Genomic DNA, 17,360 nt, shown 5'->3' on the forward strand with positions numbered 1-17,360 from the left:
CTGGTGTGACAGGTCCTGGCCTCTGTTGCTCTTGTGTTCAGACCCTATTTTTGTGCTGCTATGATCATCGTCTCAGTGCTGTCTTACAAACCAGTTTTGTTTTTGTTTTTTTTCTAGCTACCAACAAGTCATTTGGAAGAAGTGGTAGGAAATTGTGATATATTTTAAATAAATCTACAACAATGATGTATTTTAAATATGCATCCAAAAAAAATCTTTAAAAAAAAAATATTTGTGGTAGCTGATGCTATGAAATATTTACATGTCCACTTATTTAATAAATTCACTGAATAATCAAAGTGATATTTAGTGCATAATATGTACTTAATATACTGTAGGTAAAGAACACTAGCAATGGATGGTTTTCTTGTTTAACAAAAATAAAAAAAATCATGTTGAATAAAACTTGTATACTGACTTATAAGGGAAATTAAGCCGAGTGTCTCACTTGAAATACAAGAGGCAACATTAAAATTTTTGTTGGAAAAAAAGTAGAGATGCACCGATCATGATTTTGAGAGCCGATCACCAAAAGCAGTATCTGCCGATCCCGATATTGCCGATCACAGTATGAAATCCATAAATTCTTCAATATTGTTGTCTCATGTACACAACACTGACATTGTATTATTAGGTATAAAAATGAGCAGATGAAGTATAATAAATTGACCACTGTTTTATTGCAGGCTGAGGCAATGTGCAATATTTCACAATCTAGAGACTCTTAGAGACGAGGATCACACATAAGTGGATGGTGTTTCAGGTGTCACTTCGCCATTTGTTTTTTCTGACCTAAAAGTATTTAATTATTATTATTATAATTATTATTATTATTATAGGTTTGTAAAGACAATTTCAGCTACTATAGCAAAAATCTAACTTTTCTCATACCCAACCTTTAACTTATAGGAATGCTCTTCTTTCTTTCCAAATCATTGTCTGTCACTTTCCATGGTGAACAAAATGGCAATGACACCCATTCACACCCACGTACAAAGTGCACACACAAAAGGTGAAAACAATAGGCTTGTAAATATTGACTTGGTGCTTTGTTTGGAGAGTGTGAAATGGAACAGATCCACTCTGCCTCCCATCAGAGCAGCTCCGACTCATGTGACACCTTTTGAAAGGAGACAAATGCATATCAGAGGACCCCTCGTCAATGAGGGGTCCTCTGATATGCTCATCCCACTAGAGAAATATCAAGATTGCCATATTTGAGTCAGCAAATGACTTTGTACGTGAACATCTTCACCAACTACTTCCATTATAGCTGCATGAATAAATAAATGAAAGTGTACGTTCTAGCCTAACATGCAGTCCAAGTCTCACAAATGGTAAAAAATAGTGCTGACAAACATCACCACAGTCTCAAACTGTCAGCTGTAATACTTTCTCACATAAACATAAGCATTCTCAAAGCATTCAGCTTGCTGACAGACACAAATGCATAACTCTCTCAACCAACTGATGAAATTTTAATTGACTATCAGTGTCTGATGGTTAGGCTTTTGTCGGAGCCATGTGGGTAAACGCCTCTCATTTGGCACCCAGCTGTGACTACTAGTGCCTGATAAGAGAGACCACACAATAAGCTGTAAAACCTACTTTTTATAGAATATTTCACAGCAATGTTGTTATATATGTATGTCATGAGAAGATAACATTCTACAGGCTCTAGCTCGCTCAAGATGCTACTTTGTTCACTATTGATGTGTTTTTTTAGATATAAATGCATTTTTGACACTTCATCCCATGACAAACAGACAAAAAAACAGCAACATGTCATTATTTCGTTCAGAGGCTCATACAAACAATCTGACCTCTTAAGTAAATACTTCAGAACTCAGTCCAAACCAAGAAGAAAACAAACCTTGGAATTATTTTTTGACTCTGGAATTTATCACAAGGCTTGTGTATGGGGTGTGATGAAAGCAGCTTTTTTATCATTTGAAAAGTATTTCTTAAGAAGGATGTTTCACTGTGTGAGCAATCATGATATCACCACAGAGCTTATAATAGACCTTCTGCTCCACAAGAAAAATATGCTAGTGTCAGGCTTTTGTATCCCTTTGGAGTGAAAAAAAGAGAGGGTCTTTGGGTTAAAAGAGAGTATTTTAGAGGCCACTTATGGAATCTTAAAATGATCATTTGGTTAAAACAGTCAGACAGTATTATCTTTGTTAAGGTTGGGCACTAGTGTTTGATTTTCAGACCAAGGAGATGATGCTGAGAAATTGACATTTGCCACTTTCAGGCAGAGATTGCAGCATAAAGACACACCGGAGACCTCTTCATTCCACTTCCACTCTCCAGCTCTGCTTCAGAACTGTCCCACAAAGCTGAATTATTTCCTCACCAGCGTGTGTTTATTATGATGTTCCAGAATCTGAAGATGGTGCCTTTATTAAGAATAATAATAATACATTCTATTTATAGGCGCCTTTCTGACACTCAAGGTCACCGTACAGATAAAATCTTTTCCTGGTCAGAGGGCACATTTAGATTAGACCCCACCTATATTTCTTGACAAAAAATTGCAAGAAGTGTTATTGCCTTTGTGGAAGCCGAGTTGGGGGAAGGGAGGAATTATCAGGAGGAATTAACGAGTGGTACTACCAAACATGACCGTGGCGCTGTTAGTTTGGTTGGCCTCTCTGGCTTCACCAATGACCTCAGTTCTGTTTCTTGCAAAACCAGGGTCTGTCATTTTCTCGGCCAGTTGCATATCATTGTTCGGTAATATACCGATTTATGGCATCCTCGCCTCTGAGGATGAGGAGCTCATAGACCGCCTCGTCTTATCAGTAAATCACATCCAGGTCTGTATTGTGTTTGCACCAGACCTGACCAGCAATTAAGTTTACCCTCAGAAGCGAAATATTGTTGGGTCCAGCTCGACACCTGACCTGTTAATGTAAATAGGACAGGTGACACACTAAATTTGGCAAATAAACACAAGGAATCTGGCATGTAAAAGGAGTCCAAGTTTGCAGCCATCCTAAAACTCCTGTTACACTTTTCTGGATTGCCATATGACACAGCACTCATTTTGTCACTATTGCACCTTTGTTATGGCCTCTGAAGGTGGAACAAAGTGTAACAATGAATACAAAGTTACACCATCCCACCTCCATGCCTTTCACACATTACAGCAAGGTGGAATAAAGTTTCTATAAAGGTAGATTGAATTACCTTTCTGTTGCATATCAGGGGCCGAATTGCTCAGTTATTAATCATAATATATACTATCGCTAATTCCAGATATTAGAACTAGCAGCGTTAACTAATGTTTTCTGTTCCATTAGGAAATACAATAGATGTCAGTTAATCCAGAATATACTGCAGGGATGCTTGTGAAGACAAGCAGTAACATTAACAAACTTTTTTTTACTGGGGTTTGTGTAAGCTTTAAAATCAATATCAAATTTCTTTTAGTATTTCACAAGATACTATTTTCCCATGTTTTGCACAAGACGATCATGGCAAATGTTTTTAATTTGTGAATCATGAAAGCCCCACTGATCATTTGTGTCAGGGAGGTTTTGGTGAGGACCCAGATGCGGGAGAGGAGGATGCAGGAGGCTGGAGTTTGCAAAAATCAAGGGTTTATTCCAAAAGAAGCAAGAGGCAAAAAACCAAAATCAAAGCGCTGCTTGGCAGGAAAAAACTAACAGGAACAGGGATCAAAAAACCAGAATACATGGAGCACATGGAGGGAAGCACAATACGGACCTACCGGGAACAAAGGAACGACAAGACCAGATATACACAGGGGATAACGAGACATGACGAGACACAGGTGCAGACAATCAGGGCAGATGGGACACAGGCGGGGCAAAACAGAAACTGAAAAGCTGGGGGGAATGTCAAACCCTGACAATTTGGTTCTTTTTTTTTTATTTATTTAGCTCCTCTAAAAAGTGCAGTGGACACTTACATTGAAACTGCTTTCAGCCACAAACCTCAAAGTCCCTGAAGCAGCAACAGGGAGGGTTTGAAAAAGGCTGAAAACAACACTTTAAAAAAAGACTAACATCTGTCTGCATTAAGTGTAGTGTAGCTTTATTATTCCCAGGCTTTTTTTTTTTTTTTTTTAGCATTATTGTCCCTTATGCTCATACTACTTGATTCATACTTCTGTTGAATTTTATTAGTTTTTTTGTATTGTTGCAATAGCTAATTAATTCCTATTAGTACATATTGCTAGTTTTCTTTCTTCTCTATAAACTGTGATTGCCTCTTATGTCTTTATTCATTTCATTTCCAGTTAAGAATGGTCCTTGATTTATTTGTTATTGAATCATTGTCAGCATTGTTCTGACAAAGCTCCATGGCAACCTGATCTTGTGCCAACACTGTGTAATGGGTATGTTGGTTTACAACATCAAAGTTGCAATTTCACTAAAAAAATTAAACTCATATGGCTCAAAAAGGTCTTAGCAATTACATAGATGCCACACATTTCCTAACTGCTTTTTCTTACATCTTCCTAATGACGCAACAGTTTGACGTCTCGTTTACATCGCTCATGATGTCCGTGTTTAGCATGCAGAGTGTTGATGCATGACAGTTGTTTGACATTGTTTATATGGCCACAAACACTGAGAAAGAAGTACTGCAGGATGAGCTGGACAGGGAAATTAGTCTGCTCTCTCTCAGGAAAGTAACCTGAATTCAAGACTCATTTCATGCAACATATCCCACAGTCCTTAACGTTTTCTACTTGGCTATCAAACTCATGGATGGTTAAAGTTAGTTGTTTGGCATGCATATATGATTTGCAGCTGCCATTCTGTTACAATAACATTTTCCTACAGTCGATAACATAGTTGTGATATGCTGAGATCTTATGATTTCCAACCATGGACAGTATGAATTATACTTGCACTATGAATTATGTTCATATTCCTAGTAGAGTGGTAGTCTGTGTACTTAATGTGTGAAGTATGTTGTTTATACCTGCTAGGTACCTATAAAGGTAGTGCTGTTCCTTACTTTCACTGCAAACGCCACCCATGCAGCCTTGCCTTGCTGGTGTTACTAAAAATGTTCAAGAGTTGGCAAAGAAAAATAAGTTGCCATTCACACTTTGTCCTACCTGAAGGCTGTACAGGATTCAATCTTGTGAGTCTGTATTATCCAAGATCATAAAAATCTCCATCAGGAAGGAAGCAATGTAATGCCCTCTGAGCTTGGCGGTTCGAGAGTAAAGTCTGTCATTCTGCAGTATATACCTCATTCTGTACAGCAGGCAGTAGCCTGTTACATTACATTTTCTCACAGTAGACAGTGGATGCAGCAGATCTTGGCAACTTAAAGTTCTTACAGCTACTCTGCCCTTCCCTTGGTTGACTAAATTTCATTAGGTAGTGCAGAGAAGGGTGGTGGGTAGAAATTAGGGCTGCAACTAACGATTATTTTTGTTGTCGACTAATCTATCGATTATTTTTTCGATTAATCACGATTATCTTCTTTATTTATAAACACCTATTTTAGACTTCTGTTTAACATAACTTACTTAAAATCCTGTTGTACTCCGATAGCATGCTTTTTAACAAATATATAAATAATAATGACATAAAACATTTACCTGCAATATAGTTTATTTATTTTTCAATGTAAAATACCACACAACAAAAATAATTAAATTGTACAAACTTAAAGTTCTACAATTTACAAACTTAAAGTGCAAGGTAGTAAACAAAAACTCTTTATCAAGAAGTATCAAAAAAAAGGTGCAGGTAGCCTGCCTTGCAGGTTGAGGAGGTAATTGGTTTTAAATCAACCAAGGAATTGCTTTTACTTAAAGCAAATAAGCCCATAAAAGTAAAATATATTTTTCAATTTAAAATACCACTTTGACCACAACAAAAATAATTAATGTACAAACTTAAAGTGCAAGGTAGTAAACAAAAACTCTTTACAAGAAGTATCAAAAAAAAGGTGCAGGTAGCCTGCCTTGCAGGTTGAGGAGGTAATTGGTTTTAAATCAACCAATCAGTTTGGTAAAATGAGTTCTGGATGGCAAGGTGTAGCCTGGATGAAAGGTCTGGATCATCTGCTTGAAGCCATCATCTTCAACCATGGCTATTGGTCTCATGTCGGTCACAATCATGTTAAGGATGCTCTGTGTCAGGACTGTAGCCATTTGGGGGGTGCATGAACCTCTTCTCATGACAAACTCATCCACACGCCTCTGCTTAAAACTACTAAAACAAAGAGAATAAAACGAGTCATATTACTTCACAATTCAAATTATAATTTTTCAAAATTAAATACCTGAAACAAATCACAGATTTCTTAGTTGTGAAATATCTTAAATATTAAACTAATATGCTCCAAATCACAGTTGATAAGCGCACGAGGTTTACAATTCAGTATAAAAGGCTGATTTATGGTTCCGCCTTACACCAACGGAGAGGCTACGGCGTAGGGTACGCGGCGACGCGCACCGTACGTTGTGCGTCGCCGCGTACCCTACGCCGTAGCTCTGCGTCGATTTAACGCAGAACCATAAGTCAGGCTTAACGCCTGTAATTCATTGATTACTGCCATAAAATATGCATTAACGTAAGTAAATAGCGCTCTGGTAACGGCTGGTGATTAATTAACAAACAAGCATTCGTCGTTTTAAAATATCTCCGAAATATCAAAGTTATTTGTGAACTCACCTTTCTGCGGCACGTGTAGGTGTTACGGCTCCGGGGTGTCGGCGTTTCAGATGCTCATGCATCGCCGTCGTGCTTCCATGGTATGAAAGCTGGGCGTCACATAGCTTGCACTTAACTTGCTTTGTTGGCTTGTTTTCGTTAAAATGTTCCCAAACTGTGGACGTTTTGGGACGAAGTTTTTGGGCGTCATCTTCAGTTCTTCCTGCCATGCTGGGTGCATTCTTCTTCTGTGGTTTCGTCATAGGTTTGCTTGCGGGATATAAACCGCGAGCGCTACTGCCCCCTGCACATCCTGGAGTGCAGTGCAGTTACAGATGAGCATGAGTCGCCGGCATGTGAATTTCAAAAACAATAACACGACGCGTCGACGCTTGTGTTTCCGTGACGACGAATTTTTGTTGTCGACGTCATCGATTACGTCGACTAATCGTTGCAGCCCTAGTAGAAATATTACTTAGTCTCAACAGTTGACTTACTGCAACAGCTTTTAAAATCACAGATCAGCAGTTCCGTATACAACAAATTTTTGAATAGATGGAGAAACAATGACAAGCATAAGATTTAGAAACAAAAGGAACTGAACAGAAGGTTCAGTTCCTTTTATTCTGTCGGGGCGTTTCAATGAGATTTGTATATTATGAAATCTTCAGTCATCTCTAAATGCCTTTTTTTTTGAAGAATTGAATCTTACTTTGTTTTAAAATAATATGTGATCCACTAAAGCAAAGGAAAAATGTTGTTAACAGGCTAATCAACACTTGTCTGAATGTTCTGCCCAATATTCTGAACAATACTGAACCGTGAACATGAATGAATAGATAGGAGGATGCAAGAGCCAGGTATGTATTATTATTATTATTATTATTATTATTATTAATTATTATTATCTAAATATAGAATGCCAGCTAGTTGAATGTAATATAAATGTTTTCTGTGAGCATTATAAGTCAAGTTACCGTATTTTCACGACCATTCGGCGTACCGTGTGAAAAGGCGCACCCTCATTTTTGTGTGTAATTTTTGGATTTAAAACACACATACGGCGCACCGACCCAAAAGGCGCAGTCTACAGACTACAGACAGACTGCTGCACACACGTGCGCCGCAAAACACACACACCCGCTGCAGAACACACACACAAGCACACAAGTGTGCTTATTTAAAAATAGAGCGGGAGCAAAACTTAGTTTGATTGTATTTTATTTCAGTTTTTACATTAATCAAACCCTTCAAAGTCCTCATTGTCTGTTTCTGCATTAAAGAGCTCCGCTAATTCAGCTGTGCCAGTCCGAATTTCCTTGCTGTCAGAGTCACTTTCTGTGCCGTGCGGCGCCTCGAAAATGCCGGCTTTTGCAAAAGCCCGAAAAACAGTCCCAGCAGACACGTTAGCCCACGCGGGATGTGTGAAAAAACCACCAGGTCGCCGCACATAGACCTGCCTCAGCCACTCGATCATCATCCCTTCATCCATCCAGCCCTTTTCATTTACCTTTATAATGACTCCGGCTGGAAACGTCTTTAGGCAAAGTTTTTCTTTTAAAAATCACCATAGGCGGCAGTTTCTCCACCGCGCGGGTCCCGTCTATCCACCGCGCGGGTCCCGTCTATCCACCGCGCGGGTCCCGTCTATCCACCGCGCGGGTCCCGTCTATCCACCGCGCGGGTCCCGTCTATCCACCGCGCGGGTCCCGTCTATCCACCGCGCGGGTCCCGTCTATCCACCGCGCGGGTCCCGTCTATCCACCGCGCGGGTCCCGTCTCTCCCCGGCGCGGGTGCCGTCTATCCACCGCGCGGGCCCCCGTTAACTCCACCGTGTGATTCACCGGCATGTGGAACGTGAGCGGCACCTCGTCCATGTTGGTGATGTGTCTGGGCTGGATGTGTTTGTCGGTGATGTGTCGGCTGCAGAATGAGCAGAAGCTCTCCATCTTTTCCATATAATCCGCCAGGCGCTGCTGCTGCGCTGGCACCGTTTCATGAAGCGAAAGCACCAAGACGGACCTCCATGAAAATGTTCAATTTACATTTTCTTCTGCCAGCGCTACTGCTTTCAGTCGAATGAAACGCTGAAACGCTCCTTCCACCCGCACTGTGCTTAACCCCCCCCCCCTCCCCCTTTAACTTCTGTGGATGGTCTCTATCACGTCCGCGACTCACGGGTGCTTCACACGCCCCCTTCTCCCTTTACCGTTCTCATGGTGGCTCCGCCTTACTTTACAGTAATACAGGTAATAGAAACGGCGCACCGTTTCATTGGGCGCGCAGCACATTTTTAAAAAGAAAAAATAATTTTATGTGCGCCTTATGGTCGCGAAAATACGGTATTAGGGAATCCAGGAAAGACTTGATGGACTTGTGTATAAACAAATGTTAGAAAACTGACGTGAAGAAAAAGGAGTAAAAAGGGGATTATTAAACCACATCTGTAGCTTTAGAGTAGTTTAAACTAAGATCTATTTTTCTCTCTGGAGGAGTGAAAAAAAACCTTAAAAAAAGGTCAGAGAAGAAGACAGCACAGCGGCAACAAGAAACAGATCTGATCTCCGAGCTGCTTTCCAACAACTTTGCTTTCCTTTTGTACATGGCTCCTCTGGGAGCACTTCCTGCTCTGAGGCCAGAACCAGAGACATTGTTGAAGTCCTACACTTGAGAGATAAAAGGTACACTTTCAGAATAGATATGAGACCAAGGAGAAAACAAAGAAAATCAAAGATTGAAAATAAATAAACAAAAGAAAACTTTTTTTCTTACTGACACAGCTTCTCTAACTCAGATACAGTAGTTAGCTAAAGCAGCTCTTCAGAGGGTTGAGATGTTCGTTCGGCCAGGTTACAGTCGTTACTATTGCAGCTTGTTTCATCAGAAATGCTGACCTCCCTAGCACCTCGCTCTCCATTCAGCATTGCAAAACAGAGGTAATTCCAAGTAATGAGAGCGAATTGTTTTGTTAATGCTTTTACTGTGTTCTCTGGATGACCCCCAGCATTCTGCCTTCTCATCCCCGCATTGCAAATTCATCCAATCTGCTTATTAAAATTCTGCCACAAGTCCGGCTGAATTCCTTAACGCCATTAGCGGCTGTTGAAAATGGTTTGGGCTGGCCTCAGCATTGACAAGGACAGGGTGTCAGGGAGAATCAATGCTTCTCTGTGGCTCACGAATTAAACTGTAACAGCAAGACTGCTACCATTGAGCGCCAGACTGTCGTCTTTTTCAACCACTTAATTGATCAAGGTTTTATTTGTCTTGTCACAAGACTTTAACCCAATTTGTTTTCCGTTCGCTCACAAAGCACGTTCATTGAATAGCCATGTTAACAATCTGGAGTATTACATGTATTTGTTTTTTTCACCCCTTTGTAGACACTTCAAATGTTGTCTGTCTCTTCAGTTAAAACATGTGTAATGAATTATGGAATCAAACTATATTTTTACGTTAATTTTTCTTTTCTTTCACACACAAAGTTTGTGGAATTTTGTTAAGGACATTTTTTGGAGGGATTTTTCTTCTTTTTTGAACACAACAGACAGAGTGTGATGGCAGAGGACTGAGATAACCTCCTCTCTCTTTGTGCTTCAAAAAGGAAGGATGGTGGATGTTTGGGGGGGAGGGGGGCATCATGTTAATGGCCTTTACTCTCCAACTTTGTGAAGATGTCTTTGTAATTGGGTGATATTTTTTACTGCAATATTCGCAGTGTGCATTTCCATTACATTTCTGCAATAAAATACCCCCCTCATTGTCGTCAACTTAAATGGAATGTCGATACTTAGCGTGTGGAAAGGGGAGCGTGGAAATGGGCTTAATATTGGGACCCATAAACATAAAGTTTAATGCCTCCACCAAAGGAAGGTCCAACCACAGTAAAGCTTTGCAAATCAAAGAATAATAATCACAGATTTTCTCCTCTAGCCATCTCAGTAGCTTAATATAAATAACTCAGTTGCACCCCACTGTCGCTTTCATTTTGTAATCAACACTTTCCTTCAGCATTCCATTTTCTTCTGCACGGCACACTTTGCCCCCACAATCCTATTTGCGTTACATTCTTTATTTCTCTTTTCTTTTTATTGTTTAGTGATGAAATACAATTAGAAGAAGACCAAAATGTGAACACAAATCAATGAAAAACCCTGTTATCTAATTGTTTTGTACGATAAAGTAGCGTGGATTGTGGTGTAAGAGACAAAACTGCTCAGCTGATCTCAGTCTGATGTCCAGAGGGAAATTCCCCACACAGGACCACTTTATGGGCTCATTTGCATTTCCCCAGCTCTGACTGTAAGTCATCAGGCTGCTAAGAAGAAGAAAGCCACGCCAGCTCTGGGTGATTATGGCTGTAATATATTAACCGATGGTGAGCAATTTCCAGAGACAAGTCGGATGATCCAGTGATTGATTTTGCGATGTTGTAAGTCTTCATAGCACTACTCTGAGTGGAGTGTGCTGCTCATCTTTGTATATTATCTATTCAGACCAATCTAGTTTTTGCTCTTCTGCTGCCAGTTTTGTAATTGTCTTCCAATCCATCTTAAGCAACATGTTTTTTTCTCTTTTAATTTTATATAAAACCTCCCTATTCATCTATGTAACAGTGTTGATATATTGATGTCATTAGCTGAATAAACAAGTAAGTTATGATTGACGAACTGGTTTAATAACACATCCACATACCCTCATATGAAAAGTATTCCTCCTCATGAGTCCTGCTCCCGGTCACAAGATAAACATCATGTTCTTCCCATAGCAGTATACACATGCACACAAGACTTTTAAAAAATTAATGTTGTCTTGTGATGTCAGGGAAGAGTGCATGCAGTTGTATCTCTGAGGTAATTAAACAGAATTAGAGGTCTGCTGTGACTGGGAAACCTTGGCAGGGATGGACTAATAGTAAGGCTAATTAAAGTGTGTTTTATCCCCCAAATGAAAACTCATCTTCTCTGCCCACAGTATCAAGATGAGTTCAACAAAGTAGCTTCACAGGTCCAGGAAGGCTTTCAGCCACATATTGTTATTCTTACCTTGACATGTCATTAAAGTTCATTTTCTTCAGGTTCTCCAATTAAGCACTTTTTTGGTTAATTTATGAACAATGCAGAATCTCTGATTCTCTTTTGGTTGCTCCAAAAAGTACTTTTTTATTAAGTACTAAGTTTTTAACTGAACAGCTGCCACTAAACTTTAATTTCATACTTTCAGTTAGTAGGTACTTTAGTCGAGAGTAACAATTGAATATATTAGGGGTGTCAAATTAACGTGTTAATCGGGATTAATTAATTACAGGCATATTTAGCGTGTTATTTTTGTAATCGTTTAATCTATTTTTTAATCTCTAACTTTACTCTTTCTGTTTGCGAGATGCCTTTATTTTGAAATCCGTGTTTGTGCTTGAGTTGGGGGTGGAAAACAATGGTCAGTCCCACCTTGAAGTGGACACTGATTGGCTGTCCCTGCGTTTGGGCTTGTTTAGCAGACACTGGTAGGCTCGCATTGTAGCTGGACAGGCATGGGGGGGAACGGTGAGTAGTGGAGAAAAGAGGTAAAAATGGAGAAGCATGTGAAAGTTGTCAGTCTTGTGAATGTAAAATTCACATTTTTAAAAACGCCTCGACGGCACCTTTTGATAAAGGTATGTTGATATGCGTTCTTTAAGGACTTTGATTTCCACCGAAGCAATAATGTAATGGATTCAAAGGAAAACACCTCAAATTGAGGGCTTTTCTCAGCAATTTTTAGGTGCGATTTAAAAAAGCGATTAATTAGATTAATTCATTACAGATCTTAATTAATTAATCTCTCAATTTTTTTTATCGCTTGACAGCATTACAATATATACTTTAAACTCCCTTTAAAAAAACATACATCAAAGTAAATTATTGAATTTAAATGAGCATTTCTACTGGGTTAGGGTTCTACTGGACTGGACTACCTGTGATGACGAATCATTGCAGGTAGGAACCAGTTGTTGGGCACAAATGTCATTGTGATTTCTTCTCTCTACAGTTCTTACATTTCTATACTGTCGTTCATCGAGTTTACGGGATTATGACTCGGTGGTCTCTTTAACCAAATTGTCATGAGCTTCACTTGGAGGTCAGGTAATCGGTCTATGAGGACGCATCATATTTACACTCAAAACTGCATTTTGTGGCTTGATTGATTGTTACGCAGCAAAGATTTTGCACTTCAATATATAAGCACTCATTGAACTTGAAGACAATGGCTTTTTAATGCCCCCTCCAGTGTCTACCATGGATCAAGCGTGCCTTTATTTTAATTCGAATCTCTGATTTAAATAATTGAATTAAACAATATTTCCTACATAACTTCATAAAGACAGTAAGAAAATGGGTTAGAAATGTACCAAAATATCAACCCCCACATGCTGTTGCAATCATTTTATGATGCTTTGCAGAATTAATTTCTTCCTTTACCTTTTTCTCAAAAGCCTTTCAATTTTTGGAGTACTTTCAGTTTTGTACTTTAAGTCATGCTATCACAACTCCATCTCCACAGCTTCACTACCGTCAGCAAATTGGAGCCCAAATCAATTCCACCCCCAAATGATTATCATCATTACTAATGAACTAGACTCCATGTTTCTTTGCACTCCCTCGACTCTAATGATCTGTTTATCTTTTTCCTTTCTTTTTTTGCAATATATGAAAGATATTTTACTCCCATTTCAGGTAATGGAAAGTATACTAAAAACTCACGCCTCTGCCAGCATTCAATCAATTTCAATAACCTGTGTTATTCATGGGCCTTATTTTTGTTGTCATCACTGACAGTATAACGTGCTATACTGTCAACTCCAACCAGGGATTTCATTACAATCACTCTGACAATGTGAAGTGAAAAATGATCAATTATAATAATACCAAGTCTGACTTTCTTTCCTTCTGTCACTTATCGCACTAGTGATAAATGGCTGGGTACTAATAAATAATCTCACATTCTGGGCGGTTTATAAAACAGCACTGTCATTAATTAGAGTGACAGACAAGCAGAGCAGTATATTAAGTTGATGCATAATGAGATAGAGGTTCTGTGTATTACTCTGACGGTTGTCTCCCATTTCCCTTGTATTGCTCAAATAATTGGATGAATTTGTGAGCAAAACTGGTGTGAGAAAAGTTATCTTGTTAAAATTGTGTGAGCACCTTTTAACGATGGTATATGGATTTTGACCCAGCAACTAAGGTAACATTAACATAAACTCGCACAATTTTAGCTCCTGTGTCCACTGCAAAACACATAAAGTTGGTAATCTATCTGGATATGGTATTGCTGTCTGTTTGAATTTTTGGAAATATATATTAAAAACATGGAACTGGGATAGGCTCCAGCAGACCCCAGTGACCATGTACAAAAAAATAATAATAATAATAAAAAAATGGATGGATGGACTGATGTTCAAAAATGTCTTCACATTATCTTTGATTGCCTGTCTTTAATGGTTTGAATAATGCTTTACCTGTTCTACAATATGAGACCATAGACTGTTTATAGAGACGGGCAGTTGAAAGGCTCTCAAAGAAAGCCCAAAGCATACTTAAAATATACATTTTAAGATAAGACAATTTGGATAATATCCTCCAGCCCAAATTTCTTATTTTTTTTTCTCCAAATAAGGACTTGAATCGGTTATTTGATGTTATATAAAGAAGTGAGGGTGATGACAGGGTTGACATTTTGTATTGGAAACAAGCCTCAGTGACGTAACATAGCGGCTCTAGCTTCTGCAAGGTAGCAATCGAATGTTGAGCAGTGATGAGACTTGAGCTCAAACGCTCCATGACTGTGTTTGTTTGAAAATGACAGAAATCTGTTGTTCTGCAGTACCTGAGGGGATGCAGAGCTGTCTCTTATGTGTTGTAAATTTAAATGGATGTTTTGTAAGCTACTGTACTCATTCAATTGATGCTATAAGGTAGCTAGGAAAGATACAAAGATACGCCTTTATCTAAATTAATTTATGTAGAATATATCTAGATAAATGTCTAAGATAATATTTTTATAAAATAGCATTTATTCTGTGTTTGAGCTGCTCAGATGGTCCAAGGCAGAAGGATTTAAAGTTGTGCAACATTTATGTGAGAATCTGAAGCTGTTTTGATGACAAATGTCAAACAAAATATCATCTTTCCTGCAAAGTTCACAGTCTCATTACTTGTCATTGTAACATACTGTAAGGTCTTTTACTTTTTAACACTGAAATTTAAATCCGAATCCTTAACAGGACTCACTGACTTAAAACAATCTGACCAACTTTCTTCAGGAGCTGTTATTTAGGATGACTGTGCTACACTACAAGACAATAATACTACCATTTTTTCTAACTGTATTAGTCTGCGGATGACTAAGAGACTACGAAGAGACTCAAGAAATAAATGATGGAAGAGAAATAAAAAGTTACTTAAACAAGAGTGTAAACGAGAGTACATTTGTGACAGCATGTCCTTTATCTATAGGGAGATCCGTTGAGTTCCTTTGCCCTGCTTTAATTTTGACGTGTATGTAATGAAGCACATGTTCATATACATGTGACAAAGTAACTTTTTTCTTTTTTTTAGCAAAAGAAAATTGTTTCTCTTTGACACTTTATACCTTTGATGCACCTATTTTTGTGATAAATTACACCAATCTGCAGGGCCCTAAAAATGATTCATCACGCTTGCAATTTAATATAATGTCAAGTCTCTTCTGATGTAATGGTTTGAGGGGAACAGAAACGGTTTAAACAAAAACCTGCAGTGGAATATGATGCTTCTTAAAGATGCATTTCATCCCTGGTGCTGAGGATGAAATATGTTTTTCTGTTTTTGTTTTGTTTTGTTTTGCTTATTTTATTTATTAAGATTTTTTTTCTGTTCACAGTGGATATGTGTGTTTTATGGCAAGGACAGCAGACACTAACAGACTGACTGACATGTTGCCGTTCGACAAAGCTTAGTCTGACAGTGTCCACCTCTACTGCTTTGTTAAATAACGCTGTTTGTAGTAAATACACTGGGCCCAAGCTATATATATATATATATATATATATATATATATATATATATATATATATATATATATGTATACACACACATAAAAAGAAAAATGCAAGTGAGTAGATTATTTTTAGAGAAAGTATGTTAAAAAAAAGTTTGACTGCCAATGTGCTGTTTGCTGATAAGAGGCACAAGTTTGTACTACTGCCTCCCAGATAACCCATTTCCTCCTTTCTTTCTGCTTCTGCTCTGTGTCGTTATTGGTCATCTGGAAGTCAGTTAAAGACAGTGATTTATGCCTGGAGCCTCATGCCGCATAGCCTCATTACACACAGCCATTTTGAGAATCGGCAGATAATTACAGTATACATCATCGACCTCATGGGGCCGAGCAGATTCAGTCCATTCTACTGGCCTGTCATTGAGGGCAGAGGACCTCAAGAACAGAAAACAACATTCGAACCTCACCTGTTATGAACCTAAGAGAAATTCCTGCTGAAACATTTTGATAAGAATGTTGAATTGGCATTTTACTGGTTTAGTAAAAAATATGAGCATCTGATACATGTTATGCCATTGTTATTGTGGACTGTTGAGTCTTCTTTCATAATTCATTGTATAAATGAAAACCAGACTAAAGTTAAATAGGAAATTCTAACAGACCTTTTTTTTTTTTTTTTCCAATTTTCCATGAAGGGAACATTAACTCGTGCCCGAACCGAACTGAACCCTGAATATCTGGACCTTCGTCCGCGAGCAGAGCTGAATCCCGAATATTGGACCCCTTGCACCCCTTTAGTGAGTACTGATGGTCCCATTTCTGAATTAATTATCACTCCAATTTCACCAATATACAGATCGTTTCATTTCACAAGTTCAAATTATTTTGAACACCATCACACATGTAGAAGCCAAACATGGTTCGTTAGACATGGTATCATTTCCTCATTCATGCCTCCACCCTTGCTTCGGAACGCTTCAGAGCGAGACACAATAAATAGTGTGCTTTCTTCTTGTTTTCCCCCCTATTCTCCTCATAATATTTAAATATGTTTTGCCTCAGAGTAACAGTGACATATTGTACTTAGAACATCATTAAATTCAGGGCCTAATGTGATGCTAATATTGATGCCATTTTTTAACTTGAGAAATAAGTATTTGTCTCATTACCTCCTCGCTTGGAAAACACAGTGCTTGATAGTCATCTGGGGGTTAGAGGAGGGTTGTCTCTGTTGCTTTGCTTGCACATCGGTGAATCTTAATGATGTTAGTTTTTCTTACTCTCTGTTATCAGCTACAATATATCAACATGGTAAAGGGGAAGCTTGGACTCTCAGTATTATCTAGCTGTATTGCATACTGCAGTGCAAAGTTTATTTTTTGCTTTTTCATGATGCAGGGATAATTTGCTGTCTGTCAATGCAGTACTTACCATTCTGTATTATACGCAGTGGCATTTCCTACAGTTGTAGCAAATGCTTACTCTATTGTATTTTTTCCCCGTCCATAGCTATACATATATGGATTGCTGCAAATTATTTTACTATAAAATACTGATAAACTACTTTCAACATTATGCAGAACATATTATATTTTTTAACAATATAGTACATTGCAAAAGTCTTGTGTTCACACTGCTGGCTGAAACCATATTTTAGCATACCCGATCAGAATCTGATCTTTCTG

At 38.5% G+C, this 17,360-nt stretch overlaps 2 protein-coding genes across 5 annotated transcripts in view; one reads left to right on the forward strand and one right to left on the reverse strand.

Moving 5' to 3' along the window:
* The window catches only part of LOC133460620 (protocadherin-9), a 260,285-nt gene that overhangs the window by 65,069 nt on the left and 177,856 nt on the right, over positions 1–17,360 (forward strand). For 2 of the 3 annotated variants that reach the window (XM_061741303.1, XM_061741294.1), the window contains one exon: positions 16,371–16,472. The exons of the other annotated variant lie outside the window; for it this stretch is intronic. In XM_061741303.1, coding sequence (XP_061597287.1) covers positions 16,371–16,472 — 102 coding nt within the window. The remainder of the gene's footprint in view (positions 1–16,370; positions 16,473–17,360) is intronic. 3 annotated transcript variants of the gene reach the window in all.
* LOC133460649 (E3 SUMO-protein ligase ZBED1-like) lies at positions 5,891–7,055 on the reverse strand. Of its 2 annotated transcripts, none has more exons than XM_061741347.1 (2): positions 6,675–7,055; positions 5,891–6,209 (listed from the first exon to the last, which is right to left on the reverse strand). In XM_061741347.1, the coding sequence occupies exons 1-2, from the start codon at positions 6,914–6,916 to the stop codon at positions 5,993–5,995; spliced, it is 459 nt and encodes a 152-aa protein (XP_061597331.1). In that variant the 5' UTR covers positions 6,917–7,055; the 3' UTR covers positions 5,891–5,992. The 2 variants fall into 2 exon arrangements, with proteins under 2 accessions (XP_061597331.1, XP_061597323.1); XM_061741339.1 differs by having other exon boundaries at positions 5,891–6,212; positions 6,675–7,037.

Source organism: Cololabis saira, chromosome 2, assembly GCF_033807715.1.
Source record: "Cololabis saira isolate AMF1-May2022 chromosome 2, fColSai1.1, whole genome shotgun sequence".
NCBI lineage: Eukaryota > Metazoa > Chordata > Actinopteri > Beloniformes > Belonidae > Cololabis > Cololabis saira.

What these genes read in the sequence shown, in the direction of transcription:
- LOC133460649 (XM_061741339.1), bottom strand. Translation starts at nt 6,916, where the DNA reads ATGACGAAACCACAGAAGAAGAATGCACCCAGCATGGCAGGAAGAACT. An exon ending in CCTACACGTGCCGCAGAAAG is followed by an intron (nt 6,213 to 6,674) that starts GTGAGTTCACAA and finishes TCTTTGTTTTAG; the next exon opens with TAGTTTTAAGCAGAGGCGTG.